Source organism: Parus major, chromosome 2 (assembly GCF_001522545.3).
Source record: "Parus major isolate Abel chromosome 2, Parus_major1.1, whole genome shotgun sequence".
NCBI lineage: Eukaryota > Metazoa > Chordata > Aves > Passeriformes > Paridae > Parus > Parus major.
Window position 1 is genome coordinate 34,518,230 of NC_031769.1, and position 20,969 is coordinate 34,539,198.

Consider the following 20,969-nt stretch of genomic DNA (forward strand, 5'->3'; position numbering starts at 1 on the left):
TTCTGTGGGCAAAGGGCAAAGAAAGCACACCATGATTGCCACCAATTGAAAGACAGATCAGTTTGCCTTATTGCTTAAACAAGTTATCTTGTTTGTAATAAATGCACTTGTTTGCTTTATATAGATTAGAATAAATCAAATCAGTATTACCTGGTTTCTGCTTGGAGTAAGAGTTTTTCCTCTGGTGTTGATCCTGCACTCACGTTGTGGTTTCTATATGTAGGGTTCCAGTGCTACCTCGGAAATCTCTTGAGTTTAGAAAACTGAGAATTTTAGAGATTTTCTGTCCCCTAATGCAACAGCCACCAGATAGTGATTTCTCAATGTGTTACTTTTGTTTAGGTTCAAGTGAAGTGTGCCAGCTTTGCATCAGATACACATTCACAGGGTTCTAGCCTATGACAATACGTTGGGATCTTGTGTTTGCACTCTGTGTCCTTTGATTGCGTTTTTCTATGCTTTCTCCACTAAATTGATTAAAACCTTAAGAGAGCAGGGAACTTTGCAAGCAGTTATTGTCATATAAAGTGAGACAGCACTTTTTCTTTTGGAAAAATATGTAATACATCTGCAAACCTCAAATGATTAATCCTCAAAATCTGGAGCAGGGTGACTTAAATAATGCAGGCACGTAAGTTGGCCTCAGCTGAGCTTATAGTCAAAGTGTGTAACATGATCTTAAAAAATTCCTAGATTTCATCCTTTGCCAAAAGTCTCTATCTGATGTTAGCTTTGTTTGATGGGGGCTGGGGATGGGTGTGTAACTATTGTTTCACTACCACTTACTGTAGTGAGCAGCTGGAATGATAAAGGTGTCACTGTGTGCCTTCCCTATAGCTCCTTGGTCTGCACTGCCTGCAGTCCTGGCTGTGCACAAACCATTCTGCTGTGGGCAGTATCAAAGGCAGATCCTGGCTGCAGTGCCATAGCGTGACTGATCTCCAGCTGGGGAGCCTGCTTGCAGGACAGAGAAAGGACAGAGCAGAGTTGAACTGGATGTGAAGACTGCTCTTTGCTGCTTGGAAACTGCATCCCCTGGGACTCTCTGATTGAACTTAACCTGCATTGCATGCTCTTTATTGAGCTTAACTTCTGATTAATAAAATAAATTTGTTTAGTCTTTGGAGTTTGCCTTGTAAAAGGCATCTGTGTTTTTTTTTCTCATCTCATTTATAGAATGAGTAAGCTGGGAAACAGCATGGAATTGAGGAATACCTCCCTTCAGTGGTATGTGTGAGAGCTTGGGACTTTCAAGTTGATTTTTTTCTTTCTGCTGAAATTCAGTTCAGATCTTCAGTGCAGGCACACATCCTACCTAGGATTGCTGGCCACAGGCAGGATTGATGATAACTGTGGAAGAGACTGTATGGATCAGCTCTTGGCTGTGGGGTTCAAAGGCAGCTTCATCATTAGATGAAAAAGGATGACTGCTTCCACTGGCTTGCCTGGTATTTGGTACACGCTCCATGAAATGGCTTTGATCACTTTCCTTTACAAAGCTAAGCTTTTACTGATATTTAAATATTCACTTCCTTATTTCTGCTGAGTAATTTGAACCCTAAGTATTTAATCTTCCTTAAGGCCCGATAGACTCAGTTTCATGCCATCACCTCTGACGCTGCATCATGCCACATACTTCAATTAGCTCTCCCCATCTACCTGTATGTAATCATCCCCTCTCAGTTTATTGTTGTACTTTGGATTCTTTTCAGTTTATCCTGAGATACCAAGAGCCAGCACCAAGCAGTACATTTCAGCTTTCACATAAAACTTTAAATTACTCTCATCTCTAATGATTCAGAATTCCTTAATAAACTTAGGGGTAGAGCTCAAGAAAATGTGAAAAAGCATTAATTCTTGTATCTTGAATCTGGATGCATATGATATTGCTTAAAGCAAGTCTTTGTTTTAGGAGTTTAAGAAATCTGACCTTTAAGGATCAGAGACACATATCCTTCCAGCTGATATCCAGCTCTGGAAATAAGCTCCTCTGTTTCCAGACATGGAGGAATTAATGGAAAACTTCACACTTAGATAAAGATTTGGTTCTAAAAAGACTTTTATAATTTTCCCCTTCATTTTAGCCTCTGGATATAGTCCAAGTTCTGATTGTATAAAATTAGAAGTCTGGCTTTTGTGGAGGTGGACCTAGACAGCTGAGGTTTCTGTTGCCTGCAGGGCAATGGTCTGCCTTCTATTACTGGCTGTAGCTGCTCTCAGGATCCAGGTGTTGGTTTAGATTAATGCCTGACTCCCAGCCAGTTCTGGCTAGATGAGACTTTTCATGCAGGATACTTCAGGGACTGATTAGTTAATTCTCCTTGGATTTTGCTTAATTGTCTTTCTGTGATTTGACCTTCTTTCTCATTATTTTCTTCCCTTTCCCTCTGTATTTCTTCATGCAGCAATCTTACTTTTGTCCAGCCTTTTTGGAATTGTGCAATGTACTCTCAGTAGAAAGGTTTGATGAGGCTGCAGGAATGGAAATCGGTGTCCCTTCTCTCCTCTGGAAGTGTTAGAGCAGTGCTGCAGAGCCTCCATGGTGCAGCATTCTCTGCCAGGTATGCTGCAGTACCAGTGCCTCTGCATTCAGTCCCTCTGCACTGAAGTAAGTGATCACAGGGTAGGACTGAAACCAAAGGTGTGGTAGACTGATGGTAAAAAGATACCATCATGTGGTATCTGTATGTGCTTACATAAATTCAGTCTGTTGACTTAGTCTGGCATGATAACCACCCCAGGGGTCAGAGAGAGAAGCAGCTTGTTTGCTGGGGCTGAGAAGTATAAATAGAGGAGGAAAACTCCCAGAGCTTTTTATGACTTGAATTAGTGTGTCTGAGCAGTGGGCCTGTATTATTGAACTTCTGCTTCCACCATGATCTCCTCTCTGCCCTTCATCCTTTCACTGCATCCCCTTAAAAAATACCTGATGCTGGTACATTGTGCTCTGTGCCTTGGCTGGTCTCTGCCATAAAATCATTTGCAAACAAACCCAATTGCCCTATGATGACAGGATGCTCTTTCAATGCTGCTAACATTGCCCTAACACTAGTGATTGAAACAGAAGTGAACTTTATGGACCCCCTGTGAAAAAAATCGTTTGGGAGAAGGTCACTGTGTTAAAGTCCATTCCAGCTATTGCTACTTTCACTTGAACCTCTAGTGTACCTCAAACGAATGCTTTAAAAAGTGATACCATTGTTAAAATGCTAAATCTTTGAACTTTGTTACCTTTAGGGGCTTTTTTGTATTGATTCCTGCTGTTAATATGCACATAATCAGAGTGAAATGGCTATACGGGCATTTCCAGAAGCTGCTCTCTAGGTGACAGGATAGTAGCTCAGAAAATAGGTGTAGACTGTCACACACTCTTGTCTGCCTTTCTGCTATCCCTCATGGATACAGGGGAATTTTAAACTGTATTTTTATCCAGTCAGATTGTTTGGTTGCAAAATTAAGGCTGCAAAATGCATTCTAGCACCTGGGATTGCCCTTTGCAAAATACTGGGTAGCCTTAGAAGGCTGTCTATAAAAATAGAGAGTGCAGAATGCTTGTGCCATCTTTTACTTCTGTTCCTTGAATGAGAAAAAAGGGGGAATGTTTCAAGTTTGATCTGTGGCTCTTTCTGACTAGGAACCTGGTTGACTGATGAGCGTCTTTGCCCTGCTAAAGCTGAGTTTTCAGCAGTTCTTGTCCAGCTATCAGTTGCTGACACAGCACTGGGCAGACAATGTGGTGCTTTTGCCCTTGGTGTGAGTTTACATGGCACAGTTTACATTTGCTCAGGGTAGGATGAAATGATGGATATTGGTCATTCTCACTGTGAGGTGGCTCTATCAGGGCACCCACTCTGGGACGTTTTTGTGACCCTGCACAGAAAAACAGGGATCTGTTCTGCTATGCCACCTGCAGCTAAGTCTTGGATCTTGTCCTTCCTATAAGTAGTAGGGAGGGGTACAGTGGCTTTAACTCCTCCTATGAGACATATGTTGTATGTTGTAACATGGAAAGTTCATAATTATCTCCTATCTGCACCTAAACTCTGGATTAGGGTCAAAGAAGTCCAAGGACTTTTTTTGCAAAAGTTTTACAAAAACTTTTTCTGAAGCTCAAGAAATTAGTAAGCCTAAGATATTACATAATTCTCATGGAAAGCAAGCAATAATAGAAACCTGGGTGTCTGGCCTTTATGCATTTTAGAAATGCAGATGGAAGTGGTGTCTTAATTGCTGCTTGTTTTCCAGGTCATCAATTTGACTTCTTGAGTATGTAATTCTCCCTGATGGCTTGGCTTTGTAGATGTCTGACATGATCTACATGTCTTCAAATGTTTGGTTGTTTGTTTTTTTTTTTAATTCAGGCTTGGGACTTTGGAAGGAATGCTGTCTGGAATCTGAGTTGTATAACATTAAATTTTGAATTATGTCCAAGTTTCAGCTGTGTTATCAAGAAATGTCAAGTTTGCTCAGTGATAGCTACATCCAGATTTCCTGAAGTGTAATGGTGGAAATAGGCAGATCTTTCTCTGGAAACTTCTTGAGAAGTAATGAATCCTTAGCAGGCACAGACTGCTTAAATATCTGGTTTTCTAGTAGATAATATCAGATCTTCCAGGTATAACAGGCACTAACTATAACTTTCACACAGGAGTGCAATATGTACTTTAACCAGTGCCTGTGAAGTCGTCTGGAATATCTTCACTCTCTTCTATGGCTGAGACCTTAAGCTGCTCCTCACTTTTTATTGTGCTTTGTGCTTTACTGGGGATTTTTTGTACATACCTTTCCCACCAAGGTCAATTTTTACTGTTAATGGTACTGTGCCTCTAAAACGAGATGTTGGAAGTACAAGCTGTATTTTTTCCTGCCTGTGCAGCACCAGTATAATGGACTTAAATTCTTCTTCAAAGTTGTATTAATGCTAGCACCAGTAAGACCTTAAAAGGTTCAGCTTTATCTTTCCATATCAGGTGAAATCTGAATGCTCAGTTCCAAAAATTGCAATATTCCTGTGTCAGTTCATGGGAGGAAAATAACACTGAATAAACCCAAGACTTGCTTTCTTGGAAGTGCATAAGTATCTTTTTTGCTGCTTTGGTTTTTGTTTTGTTTTTTCTTTCCTCCATTCTTCACTTGTCTGCAAAAGTGAAGCTCCCGTAATTAAAGACTGTATGTATCCCTGTGCAGTGCCCATGGTTTGACAGCCACATGCTATTTTTAGCTGGTTGTTTAGGATAACCTTCCCATGGCTGCTGACTCAGTGGCAGTGAGTACCAGCTGGTTAGTGCATCTTCTGACAGAACCTTGCTGTGAGTATTTTTTTTTTTTAAATTGTTTTCCTTTCACAAAAATGTGTTTTTATTAGTGTAAGAATTCCGTTGTGTAAATATATATTGTCCTAGGTAAAAATTGTCTATTACAGTCTTTTTACTATGTATCTAATAATTAAAGAAGAGTTGGCTTCTGCAAAGGAATACAGATAGCTGCTCTGTTCCCCACAAAAAAACCCCCAAGACCCAGAACCAAAAAACCAACCAAATTAAAGTCTCAAAAAATACATTGATTCATAACATATTTTTAACCGGCCTCCAAAGTGATGGAGGCAGAGTGATTTGTATGTTGGCTAATTGATTGCACAGCCTTTGATTGATGGGATGCAATTTGGTTGAGCATCAGCTGCAATTGTAAGCTGTAGGACCATGGCTGAAATGATTCATGCGCAGCAGCAGGAGCTCCAGACTGAATTAGAGGCTTGTATTGACTGTGGCGCTGTGCATTATTTAAAGAATTGGTTCTGTGCCATTGAGTGTCTGAAGCAATTAACTGCTTCTCTCTGCTGAACAATCACTTCCTTTTTCTGTGAGTTCCTACATATCAATAGTGACTTTTAAGATAGTTTCTTTATTTTGGAGGCAAGACAAATAGAAACCAGTCTTGCTGATTTTTTTTTTTTTTAATTCTCATTCTTGTGGTTTTTCTCCCCCTTCATATAAAGTAAAGAAGTGTTGAGAGTACTTTGGATTTTCAATATTTTTGTATTCTTATAGGAAATAATGGAAGAGATCTGGAAGGGAATGAAATAATGTTTATGTTTAATTTGTTTCCCAGCCACCACACAGGGTTCAGCAATCTATAAACTGGGTTGGACTGAATGCAGTGGTATTGATTGGAAAAAAAAAAGGGGGGGGGGGGCAAGCCAGACCATACTCCTGCTGTTAGCCTGAGGCTTTAGGCCTTTCCAGTCTAAAACTCTGTTGTGCTTGGTTTCAGCAGTAGTCTAAGGAACCAGTTTCTAGCTGGAGAGGAGCTGTCATTCCTCCAAAGTGATATCAGTCCAAGCCCAGCCTGGGTTCCTGCAGCACAGTGCTGGTTGGCAGAGCCCTGGTGCAGGGGACAGCAGATTTGAGAACCCTCTGCCAAAATATCTAAGAGCCATGTGTCCCCCATGGTCTTGTCCAAGTGTTCCTTCCAAAGAAGGTTTGCTGGCACAGTGTGGGAGTGTCAGAATCTCAGTCTATTTGATCTGGCCAGCAAAGCTTGTTGCAGCTCAGTAATGAAAGCTGCTTTCCTCCAGTGACGTTGCTGCCTCATTTCTTCTTAGGTTAATGAGCTTGTACTTTTTAATCAGACATAAATGGCGGCTGTCAGGTCATGTTTGGTTTTATCTTTTCATACTGCTGGTGTGCTTCCAAAAGTAATAAAAAGGGATAATTTACTTCTAAAGTTGGGCAGCAGGGTGGGCAAAAATGTATACCCAGAACTACTGGTGTGGGTCCAGCCTTGTGTTTTGGTTTTTCTCTGGGAAGGCATCCAGAAGTACAGGTCGGTAATTCAAGACTGTTTTATGTGGGCAGCACAAGAAGTTTCAAGAGCTGTTGAAAACTGCTTGACTGAAAGATGGTGTTCAGAATGTTCAGAAATTAACACATCCGCCTCTGTTGCTCTGTTGATTTTTATGAGATTCTTACACGTTGTTTTTCAAGATAACCTGGCTAGCCCTTCCTTCAAGGGAGGAAAACTTGTAAGGCAAGACAGCAGGGGTGGCTTTTGGGAAGAGTGAAGAGGTAGGTTGAGGCGGGGTGGAAGGAATTGAGGGGTGGTGAACTGAGAAGGTGGTTTTGGAAGAGAGGGTGAGTCAGTGATGCTGTGTTAGCAAAACTACTGAAAATGACATATGGCATCTCAAGACACACACTGCTGTGGTCCAGTTGTGTGGAGAACAAACACCATGTAGGTGCCAGCAAGCTGGGGTTACGGTGTACAACATCCAAGTCTGTCCTGAAATGTTAATACTTCAAAGAGTTTTCTTTTCCAGGGGGACTGAGACTCTTTGGGGCTGTATTTGCAGCAAGTCTCAAGTGAGAGATGGTGGTGGAATTGGAGGGAGGTAACTGAGGAATGGAGTTTTGTTTTTCAGGCTGGCAGCCTCGGTGGTTCCTTCTCTGTGGTGGCATCCTGTCCTATTATGACTCTCAGGAAGATGCCTGGAAGGGTTGTAAGGGAAGCATCCAAATGGCTGTTTGTGAAATTCAAGGTAACTAAGATACAGTAACACTTAGCTGCATGAAGTTTGTCCAATAATGTTGCATTCAAGATGAGATTTCAGGTGACAAGAGCTATTTGGATGCTTCATTTCTCTGGTATGTATTTGCAGTAATTTGATGTATATGTGGTTTTTATACAATAGTATTTTTAAAATGTTGAGAGAACTGCAAGCCTCTATTCTCATGGATGTTCTATGTGCAGGTGGGTCACTGTTTTTCATGGGTTGTGGTGGAACATTGAACAGCTTCAAATGACTCCTCATAAGCACAGAGCTGAAGCTAGAAACATGTATAATAAACTTCAGTACTAGGTCTGCTCAGTCATATTGCCACATTTTTGAGGTTCAGTTAACAGCTGGAAGCTTGAAAGAGAGGCTTTCCAGAAAAGGATGCCCTTTCCATAATGACTCTCAGATTATACTGGTCACAAAGCTGTCTTTCATAGCTGTACACACGTGAGTCCTGTCCATTCCCTAGCTCAGAAGAGAAGTTATAAAATGGCAGTGGGGGAAGTTGGGACCATAGATTCCTCCTCTTTCATTACTGTTTGACTTGCCACCTAACACATCTGTTGGAATGTTTGGTTGGGCTGGTAAGAGCCAGGAGGCTGGTCTGAAATCTATGTTGCTTTCAGTTCATCCTGCAGATAACACACGAATGGACCTGATTATCCCAGGGGAGCAGTACTTCTATCTGAAGGCAAGAAATGCAGTTGAAAGGCAAAAGTGGCTGGTTGCCCTAGGAACTGCCAAAGCCTGTCTGACTGACAGCAGGACACAGAAGGAAAAAGGCAAGAACACCCTTTTGCTGGCATAGAATGTCTGTTTTCTATTTCCCCATGCTTTCCCTAGTGCGTGTACATACATCTTCACTGTCAGCCTGTGCTTCAGGTCTTTGGTGCTGCTAAAAGCTTACACATGTATGAATATTAACTAGAAATCTCAGGTATTAATACTCAGGGCAGGGATTTGAAAACTTCGCTTTTTCCTTAAAATACACTATATAAAAAGAGTTTGAAAACCATGTGCTGATGGGTTCTGTAAGTACAGTGAGTAAATAGGCTCTGGCTAGAGGTCACTGTGATGCAGTACACAGTGTACAAGAAGACCCCCACCTTGTCCAGCTGTGTAAATATGATGACCCAGCCTCTCATACCAGTGTTTCTTCAGCTTTGGAGTTCCTCACACCCTTTCCTTCCATGTTCCAATTGGGCTGTCTTCTGCACTTTGAGAATGCCTCAGCAATTAAGAGGTTTGCACTGGGTTCCAAATCTATTAGTATTCAGATCCTTAAATCTGATCATGGTAAGGCTATGAAAATTAATTCACTTACCACTTTGCTTTCACCAGCAGTCTCACTTCCCCCTCCCCCAGTGAAAACCCCTCTTGCTTACAAGTGTGGCATTAGTCACAGAACATTGTGAGGCCTTATGCCTTCTTAACTTTGTGTAACCTCAGCACAGTGACTATACAGAAGATGGAAAACCAGCAAATCATTAATGTCCTGGGCAAATGCAGGGGTGGTGAGCACTCCTTTCCCTGAGGTGAGGATTTGCTTCTCCTCTTAGCCTTATGTGTGTTATCACCAGGCTTTGCATCTGCTGGTTCAAGCTGAGTCAGAACTGAGCAGAAGATTCTACTGTAGAGTCCTTCACTAGGTGGGATTCTGATGTGCAGTGCTATGATTCAGGGACTCTAATATCAAAAACATTGCTTCTGAAAAATCTCAGAATGACTGTTAATCTTATCTGGATTAGTCTTCTCAGTTCTGCACTCTGTTTCTCAGTATAAGAAACATATGGACACACTGGAGTGAGTCCAGCAAAGGGCTGCTAAGATGATTAAAGGAAATATCTAGTGAGAGCATAAAAAAGATGAAGCCAGAGTCTTCACAGTGAATGAACAAGAGAAAATATGCATGAATTTTGATACAAACCACTCCGTTGAAACATAAGCAAAAATGTTTATGTTGTGAAGAGGAGGGAGCGCTGAAAGGCTGCACAGAAGAGGTTGTGTCTCCATCCTTGGCATTGTTCAAAGCCTGACTAGACCTGAGTAATTTGCTCTGACTGTCCTTGAACAGGGGAGTAGGACTAGCTGATATCCAAAGGTATCTTCCAACCTCACCCATCCTGTGATTCAAGGATATCTATATTAAATTAATCTCTTTCTGTTGGACAGAGTGCATCTTTTCTAGGTGTTTTCTACTAGAACCCTATCTAAACAATGCTATTGCTTGCACCTTAAATTACTTTGTGAAAACAAAGAATGTTATATGTAGGGCTTTTGTCCTATTTAAAAGGCCTGCTAAGACCAAATGTTGTGTACTTGCCTTGCATTGGATACAGTAAATTTAACTGTTCTTTTGTTTAACTTTTAGAGTTCACTGAAAACACAGAAGCCTTGAAGACTAAAATGTCTGAACTCAGACTGTACTGTAACCTCCTTGTTCAGCAAGTGCATAAAACAAAGGAAGCCAGCATTTCTGGTGTGTCAGAACCAGAGGTACAGCTCTATTTTTGCTAGAGACCACATCTGTAAAGTCTTGGGCACATGAGCTTTCCTGGGTAGCCAATGTAGTATTCACTCAATTACTTACTGTTGCAGCCTCCGTCTGCAGAGAGGTAAATAAAGTGCTCACAAAACAGTTCTTGTTTAAATGAAGTATTACTATATTGTTGCAAATGACTTGCCCTTTGTTGGGCTAGCAAGTAGTGAGATGATACCTGTGATCTAGGCAGTAGCACCTCTGTAGGTGATCATGTGTTTACAGTGGATCAAAAAAAGCAAAAGATCTTTTATAAAAAGATAATTTGCACAAAGCACACATTTTTCTGCCTGAGTCATTAATATCCTGCTCAACAAAACACATCCAAAACCATTAAAAGGTCAAGAGATGTTGCAGACCACAAAAAAAGGGCAAAAGTGATATAAAGAACTGGCTTGGTTAGCCTCACTTAAGTTAAAGTTTCAAACCTTGGAAATCCTTCTGATCAAAGAAGCCTTATTTAAGAGGGATCTCCTAAAGGCAGTGATCAGCCCCTTGCTTTGAGAAAGAAATGTATGAAGATGCATTTCCCTTGCTAGAGAAGCTGGTGTGCAGTTGCAGAATGCCTCCCACTGGAGAGATGGATCCTCAGGTGCAGAATGAGCAGGCAGAACAGCTGAAGGCTGATCATTTGTATGCCCAAACCATCTCTGTAAAGACACCTGACAGACTGTTTAAGGTGAATTAAAAGACATGAATTAGAAGCATGATGTGATGTACAAATGACTAAAAGGCACTGTTAGAACTTGCAGCTCACAGGTGTTGACCTATAATGTGGTGTTTATCCTGCTCATATTTCATGCATCTGGGAAAAGACTCTTTTCCTGATCTTACTGGCATTTAACTGCAAAGATTTATTGTTAAAAGCATTTCAGCAACAATAACTCACTTTGCAGAGATGAAGAGGCAATGTGATACCTCATTCTGCATTTTTGTCATTTGCAGTAATTTTTTGTTCATGGGGTTTTTGAAATGGTTATCTGCAGATCATTCTTCATCTATTTAATTTACTTACTTTTCATATCTCCTGTCAGTGGTGTTTCCTGGAATGCCAGTGTTGAATACATTCAGGCATAGTATTTCATGCACTTTTAACACCAATAAGATAAGTAACTAAGAGGCATTGATTTCAAAACACAAGCATGCTAAGCTTCTTGTACTGAGAGGCTGACAAGAGTGGTAATACTGCAAGGGGACATAGCCACAGTAATATGTGATGCCAGCTCTGAGCAGCTGATACATTGAATTTTAATTCATGTTAACCAGAAATCACAACTGTAGCAGCTGTGGGCTTTGCAGACATTAGTCCAAATTGCTCATCTGTGGTGAGTCCATTTCTTCCAGTTGATTTCTTCCCACAGAGTGAGATTGATATGGGAGCTCTGTTGAAGTCAACTTGTGACACTTTCCTGAAGACTCTTGACGAATGTATGCAGATTGCAAATACTGCCTTCACTTCTGAGTTATTGCATCAGACCCCACCTGGATCCCCAAATTTAGCAGTTCTCAGAACGAGCAAGGTAAAGGCCAGTATCTTCTTTTCTCAGCTTCAGCAGGGATGCTAATGGGTCCTTTTGTCAAAAGTAGCATTTGTAGAGGTAGGGAATGTCTTTTTACCCATATCATAGCTACTGGTCCCACACTGGACATACTCTGCTATTTCTTGTGGTTTGCAAGTGAGGTAGGGCCATTTTTTTACAAAGCAGTGACCAATCTCTTAAATTTTAATGACAGGTGGAAGTTACTAAACATTAACTTTCAGGACCTGAAAGTTACACACTGGTGTTTCACAGAAAGTAATACAATGGTGTTTCAAAATACCTTGGCTTTACAGCAAGTTTGTCCATGTGGGAGCTCACAGCAATTATTGCTTTGTTAAACTACAGCAGTACTGGATGTGTGTTAATATGCCAGTGGGAGGTGATGAGTAGCTTTTTAATGAGAAGGGCACTTTCTTGAATCATGGATCCATAACTACATGTGGAAAACTGGAGCATCTCTGGCAAGCAGAAAGATCTATGTAGGAAGGTAGATGCATGACTGCATCTGAGAAATGGGATTGCTTCACCATACCTAATGTCTAGCCTCATGTTTCTTCTTTTTTTTTAAAACTTTTTTTATTAAGTGAAGAACACATTGCAAAGGAAACTCACTGCTTTATCTCCATATGCTGTGTGGTGTCTCACTTGACACTTGCTAACTAGCTTCTGAAAGAAATCTTCTGATTTTATTTCCTCTTCTTTTTCTTTTTTTTTCTTTACAATATTGTAATGGTGTAATAATGTAGCACCATTTTCACATTTGTCTGTGTACTGCGTCCAGGTCAGAGAATTAGGGAGGGTTTTTTTGCTGACTCAACTTGTGTTTAAAAAAATGTGAAATTTGAGAAGCATGATACAGTCTTAATTGCTTTAAACAATATTCTCCCCCCTCCATATCTTGCAGGTAAAGCACTCTATCTTGTCCAGTCACGCCTCAACAGAAAGGTATAACAGAAGTCTTTACTGTCAATCTCTTTCTAATCTGTGTTTGGTTGTTTTTTCCCTACTGCTACTCTGCTCTTACTGGATGCAGGCAGAACTGTATCACTCTGAGCTGCCTTCTTGTAAGCAGATGGAATGAAAGGGCTCTGCCTCATCCCATTTCATGTCTCTTCTGTGTCAGTCCTTTCCCTTCCATTTTTCTCTGCAGTCCACTTGGTGTCGTACTGCTCAATCACCAGCCAGCTCTCTCCCACTTCAGTGCTCCTTCCTGCATTTTAGGTTCCACTCCATAAGCCCATAAAAATCATTGATGGTGAGCAGACTGATTCCTGAAGTAGGTGGCAAGGATGTATATTTTAAAGTACTAATGGGGGGATATTGTAGAAGTTACAGTACCTGCCTGCAATTTTCTTTTCTGTAATTGTACTTTTTTGATTATGTACCTTTTTAATAAAGATCACTGTAAATATACTTGAACTCTGAAAGCTGAGGTTGAGTCTTTAATCCTCTTTTCTGCAAAAAGCTGCCTCATTCTTGTTATTATTTTAGGCAAGTTCTTTGCTCAGAGCAGCCTGTGACAGCCTATAACTTCTGTCAACTATTTTGCTCTTGTTGTTTGTGTGTTCACAGGAAGAAGCTTACCAAGCAATGCTTTATGCATTAAATATTATTCTTTCCCTTTCTTCAGGCAGGTGGAATTGAGCCCCTGTGAAAATGGCTGTGTAAAAACAGAAATTAACCATCAAGAGCAAGCAGTTATTAAAAATATGGAATGTTTAAACTTGGAAACAAATGAGGGGACTGGTGATGTTTATGTTGAAGATCATGTAGTAAAGGATTTGGCAGGTATGTATATGCACAGTCTACTGTCCAGGATGATCGATTATTCTGTAAGTGTAAATTAAGGAAGGTGTAGGCACCATGTGAGATTCCTGACTCCCAGGAGAGGAAATATCAGTTTTTTAATCTGATACTGCCCCTTGCAAGTTTTCTCAGCATGACTTCTGCTGCCTTTGTTGATGGCTAACTTGGGACTGAATGGAGAAGGAAATTAAAAATTTGGTTTTGGACAAGTTGGGGCCCTCCAGGTGCAGATTGACTTGTGTAACAAAACAAGCTGGCAGAGCTTGGACTCTCTGTACACTGTGGGCAGGCACATTATTCTCTGCTAGTATGTGGAAGCTTTGTGTGTCTAAGGGCTTGAACTTTTAGTCACACTTGATTTCTCTGACAAATGTTTACAGAAAATTAACCCTTTTTCTGCAACTAAGAGTATCCTAGAAAGCATCTTATTTCTTCCTTTATCATAGCAATAGTGTGAACTTAGATTTGTATATGACTTCAGTGAAATAGTGTTGAACTAATTCAGTATAAAATTCCTTCCAGTGTGGTTATATTGTTAAGGGCTGCTAAACTTAATTTGGATAACTATTGACGTAACATGATTTTTGCACATCCTGTAGAATGGACTGTACTGTTCTTGAACAGTGGCTGTCTTTGTCTGGCTGTTATTCCAAAACATAAATATTCAGTCAGTGATAAATGTTCCAAAACATAATATGCAGCAGAAGCTTTTAAGTCCAAGTTAATGATGATAGTGATTTTGCCCTTATGGGTTCCATTTGGAGTTTTTCCCATTTTTGGGGTTGGTACTATGTAATGTGGCACATCCCTGCAGAATAACACACACAGGACACCATTTAGTGTAGTATCAATAAAACAGCACTAAAGCAAAGACATCAAACTAATTCAAGGTCTTGGTGTCATTTAGCTACTGTGGTTCCTGTGCACAAAAGAGAAAAGGCTACCCCCTGGTTGGTACACATATTTGAGCTGCAGAGTTTTGTTGTCAATATGGGGTGGAGTTGGGATGTGCAGGGCCATCCATAGAGAGTGGGCTGACCCAGCCAGCCCATGGGCTTCATCTCGCTGATGGCTGTAGCTGGGTGCTCCTCCTGACCCAAGAGCTCTGCCCTGTCTCAGATACTTTTCCTTCCCTTTCCCCTTTCTTAAGAAGTCAGTCTTTAAAAGTGCTTGTGCACTAAAGTCCCATAGCAAATTTCTCTGTCATTTAGGGCTTACAGTGTTTGAGTTTGAAAACAATTGAGTTTGAATTTCAGAGCACCCAAGGTTTTGCATAGAACTCCTGCAGGGTCACTGCAGACTTGGGCTGTTTTTCTACTCCCCAGCCTATGTGGCTTGGTGCAGGACAGATCAGTGGCATCACTCAGACCTCTGTCATTCTTTGGCAAAGACACTTTGCTTGTGAATGTCAGTGGTGTCTGAGGCCATTTTTATTCTGCCTTGAAGAGACTTGCTGGTGTGGTGTGAGGGGATTTCTTTTCACACAGCACCAGGTTTGTTCAGTGGTTCTCCAACTAATAGGGACGGCTGTAAGCCTGCTTTCAGTTGTCACTTGGAGGAAGAGAGTTCCTTGCAGCTTGATCCTTTCACCCAGAAGCTCAATTCCACTTCCGGTTTCTCTCTGATTCTCACTGGCACTTAAAAGTATTCCTTTCCTGGAAAGACAGATTCCCTGGGAAATCCTGGATGTTAGTTTGGCAGTCTGGCAGCAAGATGTGCTGTAGCTATAGCTTGTATGATGCAGATGCTGTGAATCATTTTTGCTTCTTGTTCTCTGAAGTTCTCCATGAGGTCAGAGGGTCTTACCACGTATGGGATGTATATGAAAGATTTTGTCTTTCCTTTGTCTTCCTTGTGCTGTATGTGAAACAGATGTACTTGGCCCTAAAGAGGAGATAAAATAGACCACAGTGGGGAAGATGTACCTGGACCTTTTCTGGGAAACTTTAGAGATATTTATAGAAATCACATAGAACATAGCAGCCTGTGATAATATACAAGTGTCCATCTAAGCAGCCAGTTTGCTTACCTATCAGAAGGAGTAAACATGTTGCTATTATTCTTTTGCTTTTGAAAATGCCCTGTGGCACTTCAACAATAGTGGGAAAGTTACAGCCATGTGAGAAGTAATCTTCCTTTCAAGGAGATGAGTCAGCTCCCTGCTGTACCAAATTGCTTCTTCAGTGCTATTCTTTCTCACAAGACTGTTCTTGCTGATGTTGTGTGGGCTCACCTGTATTGTAGCCTGGTCTTTGGTCTGTATGATTAAAAGAAATGGGGGGTGACTGATTGAAATGTGGTCTGAGCACCTACCAAACCTGCAGTGAGAGAGTGGTGCTGGCAGGGATGCTTTTAAACTTGCATTATCCACATATCCACGTGCCTTCCTTCAAACAGAAAGGCATATTGATGAAAAGGAATAACAATATGTGCATGTAACTTTTTTTTGTTTTGTTTTGTTTTTCTTTTGTTTCCTGTAAATGTTAGGCATTAAAGACGATGGAGAGGACAAGTTGCAAGCTGTAGAAAGCTGTGGTGCCCACAAGTTGCTGCAGTCAGAAACAAATTCTTTAGGTGGATTGATTTTGTGTGAGGAAGAAGGAAATGAAAAGGATTCTCCTACCTTCTTCAGTGTCATGAGCAATAGGTAGTACAGATTTCAATTAAAAGGATTATTGCAACTTAATGTTAAGCCTTTAATTGACTTATTTTTAATACTTTTCTGTCTGTAAAGCTGTTTTTACTGAGATGATTTAACAAGACTGCCTAGAGCACAGTAATTGGAAGAAGATATCTTTTGTGAAATTAGCTGTACAGAGTGAAGTGGGAGGTTTTTCCTTGTTTGTGATTGCAGTCCTTGCTTGCACACCACCCTATGTGTGTTCTCTGCAGTCAGTTACTTTTAACACAGTAAAACAAAAGCCATGTTGGTGGTTTCATGTCTATAAATTTTACCTCTATGCAAATGACTTGGACAGGAAATCTAGTTTTGCTTTTCAAGTTACATAAAAAGAATTGTTAAGGTAACAATATTTTCTGCTTGTCCTGGACACCAGGTTCAGTGATATTGAGCTTCGGGAGGAGGAGGGCATACCAACAGAGGAGTTCCTGGAGTCGTGTTATGCAATTGTGCCTGTTCTGGGTAAGCAGCTTCTTTTCTTCTGACTCCTTCTGACTGCTGCTGGCAGCAAGCAAAGGTGGAGCAGTTGGGTTGGAAAACTTGTTTCTTCACTAAAGTGATACAGTAGAGCCAGTACAGGCAGATTCAGTTTGACTGATTCTGAGAACGTGTTTCTTACCCCCTTGCTTTAAAGAGGATCCACTCTCATTTAGATGGGACCCATATATAAGCTGTTTGGCAATCTAGGTGTTTGTATGGAACAGCAATTTCTCCCCCTCAAAAAAGCAGCATAGGTGCCTTACAGTGTATTATAGCTGATAGCACACCATCAGCTGTACTCTATTGATTTTTCCAAAGACTTTGATCTTCACCTAGGACAGCCCCCCACCAGCTTGACCCCTGCGTGTAGTGGATGTGGTGGCCCTGTGAGCATGCAGCCTTTTAAAGATTTCTGAACTAGGTCAGAATATTTTAACACTTGTAGCAACTGGGATGGATTGGTTCTATACCAGAGAAAAATATCAGTTTGTCATTCATTTACTATTTTTCTGCCATTTAGAAAGATTGTTAAATGAGTAAATTAAATTAATTTTTACTAAAATATGAGAACTGGAAAAAGACACAATTTTAAAGTACTGTACATTTTTTTTTTCCCCTAGATAAGCTGGGACCAACTGTTTTTGCTCCAGTTAAAATGGATTTTGTAGGCAACATCAAGGTAACAATTTATTTCTAGCACTGGTTTTCAGTTTTTAAACAGAATATCTACTTTAGACACTAGAGCTCAAGAATCTTTGTGATAGGAGTCAATACTGGAAGGTTATTTGATATTTGATAATGTTGCCATCTGTCAGACTGAAGCACTGAAATGCCCCTAATTCTGTTCTGACAGTACATGCTGTGTTTAATAAATCCAGTTGTGGGCAAACTTATAAAATACTTGATTGACTGCCAAGTAAAACATCTGTTACACCTAGTGAATATGACTGATTCTGAACTGTATAGGTTATAAGTCATGATGTGATGTTAGCAATGTTGACTTTAACCTGGAAAACAAATGGAGGGGGTGGGGGAAAAGCTTTGCTCAGTCACGAAGGAGGAATTTAATACTTTAAAAAGCAGTTTCTTAGCAGACTGGGGCAGACCATGCAGGCTTGGTTCTTTTTCTGGAAACTCTTCCAGCTTCAAGTGCCTTCTGAACAGCCTTCAAGAACCTTTGAAATACTGGTTATGAGACAAAATGTGTTCATAATGAGACTTTTCATAGCATTTTCTTTCAAGAAAAGAAAGCAATAATAGCAAAACATGTCTTCTGGGTGTGTACTAAGGAATATTGTATACAGTCAGATTTGTTTGGACCTTATAGAAGGTAGCCACTGGAAGACTGAAAATAGCAAGAGAAAATAATGCTATTTACAAACCTAAAACATAGAATATTTATTGGCAAGTGATAGACAGTTACTCCTTTAATGTAGAAGAAAAATCTGTTTGTCTGCCCCTTATATATTGTCTCTTTTGTTTGTGTGAGGAGTTGTGTATAGAAACTTGGGAATAAATTGAAACCATAGGCATGCTAAGTGTAATATTGAGAGTTTGCAGTGGTCTGAAGATAAATTTTGCTTGTAGTTGAAGCTCTGGGAAAATGGGACTTGCCTGAAAAGAAGTTTGAATTAACTCCTTTCCTCCAGTGGGGAGGATGTCATGGGAACCTCAAGCATTTTTTTGGACAGAAGTGCTAGGTCCCATGTAAATTTTTGGCTGAGATGCTTTATTTTGGTTGTGTCAGCCAGATGTGTCTGGGGTGTGCCCTGGAATGGCATGCCCATGTCAGAGCAGCCATGCCATGGGAAGTAGTGGGTGACATCCTTGGGAATCTGTAGTATCTCTTAGCAGGGAAGAGTCCTGTTAAATGGGTAGTGTATTTGTAGGCCCCTGTTGGGTCTTAAAATTCATAAAGCTTTGCCCATTCTATTCTTTCCAGAAAATAAACCAGAAATTTATAACCAACAAAGAAGAGTTTGATACCCTTCAGAAGATTGTGCTCCATGAAGTGAACGCAGGTGTAGCACAAGTTAGAAACTCTGCTACAGAGGCTCTCCTGTGGCTGAAAAGGTAATGGCTTTCTTTCTGCCTTCACTGTGAGCTGCTGGGGCCTTTCACCAGTGCAGACTTGTGTACATGGAGCAGGCTGGTTACTTCCCACAGGCTCCATCAATCCAAACTTCTTCAAGAAGTCAGCCTCAAAATTAATGCTGTCTGTGGCTGTACCACTGCAACTTTGCCGAAAGCTTGAAAAAACATTGCAGGCGAACTTTTTTCCTGTAAAAGTGAAGTTACAGTCAATGACTGACTGATCCTACTTGGCTAGGGCATCAAGCAGATGATTTCAAGCTGCAGCAGAAATGTTTAGCAAAGTGGTTTTCCCTTTTACTGGGAGAGAGGTTGGAGGAGGTGGCTGCGAATTTTGTTCAGATTGGAATTGTCTCCTTAATTCTGAGTTTTTTTGCACTTCGGGGTTGTATTCCAACTTTTGGGGGCTTTGTTATACTTTGGGTTACTTTCTTATAAATATGGTTTCCTTTTATTTCATGGGCTCATCCTGGCAGAGGTTTAAAGTTCTTGAAAGGGTTTTTGACGGAAGTGAAGAATGGGGAAAAGAACATCCAAACAGCTCTGAGTGAGTACCAATTGCTTTGTTCTTAATGTGCTTCTAAATTTACATACTTGGCTACTTTCCTTCTTGTTTAGAACTGTGTCTTCTTCAGTGACTGATGAGGCATGTGATTTCTAAGACATAACAATTTTGAAAACTTGAATTTTTTAAAATGGCAGCCTTGAGATGGGTTACTAGATAACTGGTAAATGTTGATTCATTAGCAAATAGATTCCTTTAATTGGCATATTTTTGGCAGAGGAGACAGTCATATCTTAGGGAGACAAGTGCTTTGACTCATTCAAATTTCTCTACTGGCTTGTAGTGGGAGTACTCCCAAATGTATAATTGCTGTTTTGTTAGTTTTCTAATTCCTCGTGTGATTTGCCATCATTCTTTGAAATCACCTTTTTTTCAATATAGCTGTGAATTGCCTGCATCAGTTAGAAGGGATGTTGTAACAAAGAAAAAGGATTTTTTCCAAGTACACCATTTCTGACACTTTCTTTGTCAGGCTACTGGTCACAGCAAGTACAACAACCCCCGTTAAACTTGACTTGGTTACTCCTAGGCAAGACCCCCTCTATATGCATGCAGTATAATGTTGTAATAATCCTTTAAACCAACTTGGAAACAGCTTTTTTTTTAAAGCTTTTTATTTTATCCTCTTTTACACAGCACAGCAGTTGCCTTATAGGATTAGTAAAAAGAACTACTACACTGAAGTATGTAGCAGCTCTTGGAAGTGAGGCTGTGTATACATCGCTACCAGATATGGGTGTTAAACACCATAGAAAGTGTTTAGGCACTTATTTGAGCTTTTGAGTCTGGAGGCTTCAGCCTGAACTACTCCTTGAATTGCTCTGTGTCTGCAGCAGAGTCATGCTGCTGTTTTTTTCTACTTTTTCATTCCCTTTCTTCCCATGAAAAGCTCTTCTACATCTGTCCCACCACTGCAGCTTTGGTTTACTGTTGGAGTTTCACTCCATACAGTATTTTTTTAGACTTTACATTAGCCTTCCTGTCTGTTAGAGCACTTACTTTCTGTGGATGAGATGAAGGAGTTTTGACAGTGGAGCTGAAACTCCAGTGCAAAAATCCCAAATCTGTCATCTCTTTTCAGTCATAACTTTAGAACTCAGAAACAGCCATCATTTACGTTGAGTGGCAAGAGTATACCCTTGAGTAGTAATTTCTAAGCTTCAAGTTCTCTTTGTGATGCAAACTTAAAACTGCCACTCATCCATCTCTTGATTATTTTTTTTTTCCTTTTAAGACAATGCTTATGGAAAGACATTAAGGCAGCACCATGGTTGGGTTGTCCGCGGGGTCTTTGCAGTAAGTATTTATCTTGGCTGCTGATAGAGCTGGGGGTCTTGTTCATGTGATGTTATGTTGTGTGTAAGTCATAAACTGTATTAAAATTCCGAGTACTAAAATTAATAGATTCCTTTCCCAGACCTTACTTTCAAAGTGAGGATTGTGGTTTTCACTATGTTTAGTACTGGACTTTCAGGGTGGAGCCTGCTTTCTAGAGATGAAACAGACAGATTGCACTTGCATGCACAGTTTTTTAATTATGTGCTTTTGAGCAGTCTTGCAGGGCTATTAAATGAAGAAGAGAGGATGTGAGGTTGCTTTTTTGAAGATTGATCTCTCTTTGAATATGATGAGCACACACACAGTGTGTGTGGGGAATTGAGGTAGAATATATTGGCTAGAAGAAATTTTTCGATCGGTCTGGCAGCTCCCCCTTG

At 40.5% G+C, this 20,969-nt stretch overlaps 1 protein-coding gene across 2 annotated transcripts in view; it reads left to right on the forward strand.

Moving 5' to 3' along the window:
- PLEKHA8 (pleckstrin homology domain containing A8) overlaps positions 1 to 20,969 on the forward strand; it is a 31,040-nt gene that overhangs the window by 2,628 nt on the left and 7,443 nt on the right. For both annotated transcript variants that reach the window (XM_015618950.3, XM_019005733.2), the window contains 12 exons: positions 7,418 to 7,534; positions 8,179 to 8,334; positions 9,924 to 10,048; positions 11,453 to 11,611; positions 12,537 to 12,577; positions 13,263 to 13,420; positions 15,926 to 16,085; positions 16,495 to 16,580; positions 17,219 to 17,277; positions 18,541 to 18,671; positions 19,166 to 19,236; positions 20,489 to 20,550. In XM_015618950.3, coding sequence (XP_015474436.1) covers positions 7,418 to 7,534; positions 8,179 to 8,334; positions 9,924 to 10,048; positions 11,453 to 11,611; positions 12,537 to 12,577; positions 13,263 to 13,420; positions 15,926 to 16,085; positions 16,495 to 16,580; positions 17,219 to 17,277; positions 18,541 to 18,671; positions 19,166 to 19,236; positions 20,489 to 20,550 — 1,325 coding nt within the window. The remainder of the gene's footprint in view (positions 1 to 7,417; positions 7,535 to 8,178; positions 8,335 to 9,923; positions 10,049 to 11,452; positions 11,612 to 12,536; positions 12,578 to 13,262; positions 13,421 to 15,925; positions 16,086 to 16,494; positions 16,581 to 17,218; positions 17,278 to 18,540; positions 18,672 to 19,165; positions 19,237 to 20,488; positions 20,551 to 20,969) is intronic.